Source organism: Diplotaxodon limnothrissa, linkage group LG17 (genome assembly GCF_057381915.1).
Source record: "Diplotaxodon limnothrissa isolate DT_005_m linkage group LG17, D_limnothrissa_male_GT1.1, whole genome shotgun sequence".
NCBI lineage: Eukaryota > Metazoa > Chordata > Actinopteri > Cichliformes > Cichlidae > Diplotaxodon > Diplotaxodon limnothrissa.
In genome coordinates, this window is record NC_140612.1 from 2689603 (window position 1) to 2696655 (window position 7053).

At 41.7% G+C, this 7053-nt stretch overlaps 1 protein-coding gene across 1 annotated transcript; it reads left to right on the plus strand.

The window, feature by feature from the left end:
• Positions 1–972: 972 nt before the first annotated feature.
• LOC146614467 (serine/threonine-protein kinase pim-2-like) lies at positions 973–3493 on the plus strand. The gene is made up of 9 exons (XM_085376732.1): positions 973–1045; positions 1147–1326; positions 1573–1761; positions 2027–2121; positions 2207–2254; positions 2563–2784; positions 2866–3046; positions 3136–3312; positions 3402–3493. Exons 1-9 carry the CDS (start codon positions 973–975, stop codon positions 3491–3493), a joined length of 1257 nt encoding a protein of 418 aa, XP_085232858.1.
• Positions 3494–7053: the final 3560 nt, after the last annotated feature.

A 7053-nucleotide genomic window follows, 5' to 3' on the forward strand; every position in this document is an offset into this window, starting at 1 on the left:
AGCTACAATTGTTAGGTGACGGCTGTGTGCAGACAGGAATAGGACCCAAGGTGCAGACTCCGGAGACAGAACTTAAACCAAAACAGCTTTAATGCTGAACGCAAACATAACATAACTGGAAAAAAAGTCAAAATAAACTAACACCGGTGGATGGGCAAAACACACAGCAAACTAAACGGTAGATCGCGACACGGACACAGAGAAACACAGGGCTTAAATACACAGAGGGAGCAATCAGGGAATGGGTAACAGGAGGGAAACACAGCTGGGGCAAATCAGACACATTAACATCAGACATGGACTTTCAAAGTAAAACAGGAAACACATAAAACAGACTGAACAAAGACACAGACTCGCACGCACTGCAACAGAGGGAACAGAGACGTGGGACCAGGGAAGACACAGACACTGACTGGAGACGGGGATATAGCCACTAAGGACACACAGAGACGCGAACTAGACAAGGGGATACAGCTGACAGGGGAGACAGAGCAGCTAGAGAAGACAGAGACATAAACTATAAGACAGAACTCAAAGAAACCAAAGACTAGAAAGTATAAATAATATAATAAACTCAAAACCCCAGGGTCAACGACCCAGGCATCCTAACAACAATATTATCTATAATATCCATTGCTTGTTCCTAACTAGTTTTATGGCCTTTGTTGTAGAAGCACAGTTCCCACCTTGAAGCAGCCCTCTATAAACATGCATTTATGCAGCTGCGCTACAGTTTTTGCAATATTGCACCCCTAAATAAATCTTTACAGAACTTTGCCTTCACCAGAAACTACTGCCTAGCCCAGGCTGATGTTCTGTAGCTATGGAAACCAAGAATTCCAAAATCTTGTGATGTCATCACCTCGTTGTTATAAGACATTGTTATAAGACACTAAAGATCATAGTTCTCACACACAGCTCATTGCATCTTTGCAGAGTGAAGAGTGAAATCCTGAAACTAAATTAACCTAAATGAATCACACAATGTCAAAGTCTTGGCCAACTTATACTGCACCACGTCCTGTGGATCTGAATAACCCTCTAGGTAAGTCAAATGGGATTCATATGGTAATTATGCATGCTTCTGGGTTTTTATTTGAGGCAACTGAATTTGACTTAAACAAAATCATCTTTTGTTGATTTCAGGACACCAAACAGAGCCTTGCATCTCCACACTGGTGAAGATGACTCCAGATGGAAGAATAGAGGGAAGAAAGAGAAGGGACTTACCTGAAAGACTGGACAAATCCCCCAAAAAAAGCAAAAGCAGTGGAGGTCCAAAACCGGGTCCCAGCCACTTTGTTTCTGGGGAATCCAGTTTGAAATGTAAGTGATAAGACCTGTTTTAGCTGTGACATTATCTTGGCTATGTAGTTTATTTTGTGACTTTAACTGTGTACTTAACGGTCTTTAACTTTGTAGTTGGTTCATTTAGCCTTCTTTGTGTTGATTTTCAGTGTGCAGTTATTGCTTTAATGCACGATTGCCAGACCTTAGAAAGTCAGTAGAAAGCAGTTGACACACAGAGTTGGACTGAAAATGCTTAAAGTCAAACTACTTTTTCCATTTTAGTTGGCCTTCTCATAGTGCCTTCAAGCGACTCTAGTATAATTAAGAGGAGCAACAAACGGAAGAGCACTAGTGACGAATCTGAGGGACCATCCAGCAAAAAAAGCAGGACAACGAGCCCAGAGGAGAGTCCCACCCAGGAACCCTCTGAAACATGTGACTCACCGAGGATATCCGGCACTGACAGAAAAGGTAAGATAATGGCAATATTTCTGAGCTGGATCACAAGATCCTTTAGAATTTGTCCTGGGGTTTGAGATTGGGTTTGATTCCTGTGGGACCAATCGACAATAAGAGACACTCTGGGCAGTAGTGACGTTACCTACCTACTAATCTGCTAAAATGTAGCTGCTATTTACCAATTAATAGAAATGTTATAGCAAAGCTCTATAGGACTGTGCCAGCTGTTTTCTGTGTAACAAGTCATAACCTGTATGTTTTTCCTGTGTGTCTGCAGAAGACTTCCTGGAAAAATATCAAGAGCTGGAGGTGCTGGGTCATGGAGGCTTTGCCACCGTGTTTTCTGGAATACGCATAAAAGACAGTTTTCCAGTATGGCTTCTTACATTTGCATTTCACAGATCTTCAGTTTATTCCTGTTTGTACTTCTCTAACCCAGAAAATGTCTTTAATGCAGGTGGCAATCAAACATGTTCAACAGCGCAGACTTGCGCGCACAACAATGGTAAGCGTCTTTTCTTATTCCAGCAGGTATTTATATTATTTCAGGCCTTCTCAGGCATCAAGCATAAGGCACGTATTTCCTCCGTGCATGAACCAGACTGGTCTCACAGTTGTGTGTGAAATCGTCAGGAAATATGGTCGAATTCTATGAACAGTGGGTCACCTTATTGTTTAAACTGACATGTTTCAGTGGAAAGAATGCTTTTTAAAGATCAGGTCATTTTGTGACTATTTCAAAACTGTCTGTACGCTGATAGCTACTTTTGTTGAAATTCTGAATACTGACCTGAAGTAACTTTCCTTCTGAAGGATTGGAATGGGAAAAGTACTGATGTTCCCCTGGAGGTGGCGCTACTGATACAAGTTGGGGCTGGACCACACGATACGGAAAGCAGTATAACCCCACTTCTACTTGACTGGTTTGATCTGGAAGATGAGCTTATTATGGTTTTTGAGAAACCAGAAAATTGCATGGACTTAGACAATTACCTCAAAACTACAGATAAACCTCTGTCAGAGACACATGTTAAGGTAAGTGACGAGCATTTGGAGCTTACAGCAGTTTTTCATAGAGAATGTCCTGTGCTCCAAATATGGCTTCCTTTCTTTTAGGTCATAATGAAGCAACTAGTTGACGCAGCCATTACGATGGATAACAAGGGGGTTTTCCACCGAGATATTAAACCACACAACATTCTAATTGAAACATCTTCGGAGGAACCCCGAGTGCGATACATCGATTTTGGCTGTGGAGTCACGTTTACTCCGGGACAAAGGTTCAGGAGGAACGCAGGTATGTTTTCAGCCACAGCGTTGTGCTGTCATGAACTGTCTCCACATCATGTTCCCTCCCCATTAATTCTTCTTATCTTTGTGTTTTAGGAACCAGGATCTACTATAGTCCAGAGTGGTTCATGTACGGCTTCTGCTCTGCAGAATATACTACAGCCTGGCAGCTGGGTGTTGTGATGTACCAGCTGTTACACAACAAGTTACCATTTGACTGCGACTACAAGATCATCAACCAAAACCCACCGATTTTAGCTGACATTTCAAACAGTAAGATTTCTGCCAAAAGGGCTGTTGATATAAGAAAGGTGAAATAACTTTGTGGATAACTTTAACAAGAGTATTTCATTTCTGTAAAGAATGCAGGGATTTTTTGACGGGGTGTCTGAGGAAGCACTACAAGGACCGCTTCACCCTGGAGGATCTTCGGAATCACATGTGGCTCAAATGATTTCTGCGCACCATGAACTAAAAGGTTATGGAGCAAAAGCTCCAACACATCACAAGTCATCAACAAGTCACTTTTCAAATTTAGTAGCAATGTTGCAGTTGCTGTCACGTGGCTCTTTTTTGGTGTTTTCTTTTCCAATCCAGCAGCAAGCAGTCTGAGACCTCCATCTGACCTTCATCTAAATATAGTGTCAAGTGGCAGCTGTGTGAAGGCAAGAGAGGACCCAAATACACAGCTCTAGACACACGGTGATGACCTCAAAGGCAGGTCTTTATTAACAGGAACGTAAGAAGCCATACAATAACTAACCTGGGAGCAACTAAAGCTGAGGCGCTGGGAAGACACGGTAAATGCACACAACCTAGAGGGACGACGCAACACAGAACAAAGGGACACTCTGACTTAAATACACAGAAGGTAATGAGAGAAGTGGGAACACACGGGGAACACAGCTGAAGACAATTAGCGAGCAGGGAGGACACGAAACTGAAAATACTGACACCAAGATGTGGACCTTAAACACAACACAGTACACAGAGATGAGCACAGAGAGAGAGAGGCAGAGAAGAAGGATGAATATGGGGGGATGAGGAGAACACAGAACACAAAGGATGGGAACACGGTACCAGAACAAACACCACAATAAAAACATGGACACAGGGGGAATCCAAATACCAAACCAACCAATCCAATGGACATAAGGAACAAAATACAAAACTACAGGAAAACTAAGAACACTGGGTCAAAATGACCCAGGACCATGACATATAGGCTTTTGTAGGCTTGCTTTATGAAAAATGTCATTGATGAAAATGTAGTGTATATCTGTTATTAACCTCTGTCTCTCTTCCACAGCATGTCTTTATCCTGTCTTCCTTCTCTCACCCCAACCGGTCGCAGCAGATGGCCGCCCCTCCCTGAGCCTGGTTCTGCCGGAGGTTTCTTCCTGTTAAAAGGGAGTTTTTCCTTCCCACTGTCGCCAAAGTGCTTGCTCAAAGGGGGTCATATGATTGTTGGGTTTTTCTCTGTATCTATGAAGCGCCTTGAGGCGACTTTTGTTGTGATTTGGCGCTATATAAATACAATTGAATTGAATTGGGCAGCACGGTGGCACGGTGGTTAGCACTGTTGCCGCACAGCAAGAAGGTCCTGAGTTCAATTCCAACATCAGGCTGGGGTCTTTCTGTGTGGAGTTTGCATGTTCTCCCCGTGTTTGCGTGGGTTCCCTCCGGGTACTCCGGCTTCCTCCCACCGTCCAAAGACATGCAGCTTGTGGGGATAGGTTAATTGGATAATCCAAATTGCCATTAGGTGTGAATGTGAGTGTGAATGGTTGTCTGTCCCTGTGTGTTGGCCCTGCGACAGACTGGCGACCTGTCCAGGGTGTACCCCGCCTCTCGCCCTATGACAGCTGGGATAGGCTCCAGCGCCCCCCGCGACCCTTGAATTGAAGTGAGGCCATGATGCATTTTATTGTAGCTCATCATCATCCGACCCTGCCCTGAAAGTAGCTGAAGAAATGTTGGCATACCGAAAGGTTTGCTTTGGGGGTACTATTTGGTGCCATTTTAAGTTAACAACTATTAAAAAAAAAAAAAAAGAGTCATATTTTGTGTGATTTTTTCATTACTGTTGTATATACTATATTAATGTTTGACCACATTTGGGAATCAGAGCAGAGAGAAGATGACAACAGGTGGCGCCATATTGCCAACTGACTAGTCTTCTTCATAAAATATGATACAAAAGCATGATTACAAATACAATAAATGCTTCTGGATGGCAAATGCTCTGTTCAGTACACACGTTTTACTTTGAACACATAGGTATGCAGCATGCACACAACATGCATTCATCCTTTTTGGTTGAGTCCATGGTGATGGCCTGTGTCTTTCCGAGTTCTCCTCAAACACTTTGGCTTCCCTCTACAATGTTAGGCCTCTTATTAACCTTTGTCATGTCATGCACACATTGCTCAAGAGCTGTTGCCATATTGGATGTGATAACCTGTAGCGATCACATCCAATAACTCATGTGTTGTTTACATACAAATGATCACTGCTTTTTTTTCACTGCTGTGCTGCTGGTTGCAGCAATCACCAGGGATAGAGAATCTTTTTTGTTGCCTTTCAGGTGATTTGGATAGAAGAGGAGCATCACATAAAAGGTAGTATCAGTTCTAAATTATTTGAAATCCAAGTATCTGTTTCAAACAATATTTGACTGTGAGGCTTGGTTACCGGTTGTTGCTGGTTCTCACTGGTTGTCACTAGTTGTTACTGCTTGCTGCTGGTGCAGCAGCACTGACAGCTAACATGGCGGTTAAATCGACACATTTTGCTGCACCCATTTTTAGTTTTAATTGTTTTATGTCAGCTTTTCAGCTCCACCTTCTCCACTTCTTCCACACTAAACTTTTTCTACAAGCTGCGTGAGCGCACACCAAAGGTAGGGGAGGTGCTCAGGTTCACTGTCATTGATCATAATCGATCGATAGTGAAAAGTCCCCGCTCAATGCTCAGCTCAAATGCACAAATATATACAATTATGAGATATTCATGAAGTATTTTTATTTTATTTTGCCATTTATATATGTTGGCACTAACAGTGCTCAAGACAATACTTAAGTCTCAAGACTGGTTCATTTGTCTAGAAGGAGACTATCTTACAGAAGCACGGTTCCTATAGTAGTGATGGGATTTCCGGCTCTTTCAGTTAGGCTCACTAAAAAGAGCCGGCTCTTTCGGCTCCGAACCGGCTCTTCAAGTTGTTTTGTTGCTTTAATTAATTTATTATTAACAATAATATAAAATTATGCACAAGAAGAATTACTAACGTAAAAAAAGTGGTTTTATTTATATATGTTTATATATAAATATATGTGGTGGCCCCTAGAGACAAAACACGTACAAACTCCAAAACACATTTCTAGCATGAACTGAACTTCTAAAGCAGAGCTACTAGATCACTCAAATTACACAATTGAACGCATATGTTTATTGTTTGTGTATTTATACACAGGCACTCATATATATTCAAATAATTTAAAAAAAAAAGTTCATTTACCTGTTACTACCACACACCAAATCCGGTCGTTGGTACTTGCTGGCTTGTGTAGCCACAAGATAACAAAAGCTCAACGCTGCGCCCAGCATCCTGGAGCACTTCTGTTGTCTTTTGTACGTGTTTTGAGTTTAATGTGCTTCTGAGTTTTTACGTGTTTTGGAGCTTGTACGTGTTTTTACGTGCTTCAGAGTTCGTACGTGATTTGAAGATATATATAAATCTTATAAAGTTTGTATCTGTCTTGTGTGAAACTTGTATGAAAAGCATATAAGAGTGAAAACACATATAAGATCCCTTGAAAAATTATATAATGGAACTTGTATGTTTTGGATACTTACTAAAACAATGTATGAAAGTAATGAGAAAGTGGCCACTTTCATGAGTAAATCATGTAAGCCTTATATGATTTACTCATGAAAGTGGCCACTTTCACGAGTAATCACATATCAGTTTTTACTATTTCTTTTCCATATGGGTTGTCTCTAGGGGCCACC

Excerpts from the sequence above, each read along its gene's own strand:
- LOC146614467 (XM_085376732.1), top strand. The coding sequence starts at position 973 with ATGAATCACACAATGTCAAAGTCTTGGCCAACTTATACTGCACCACGT. Across the intron at positions 2,255-2,562 it reads GACTTGCGCGCACAACAATG|GATTGGAATGGGAAAAGTAC; the intron begins GTAAGCGTCTTT and ends TTCCTTCTGAAG. Across the intron at positions 3,313-3,401 it reads TTTAGCTGACATTTCAAACA|AATGCAGGGATTTTTTGACG; the intron begins GTAAGATTTCTG and ends ATTTCTGTAAAG.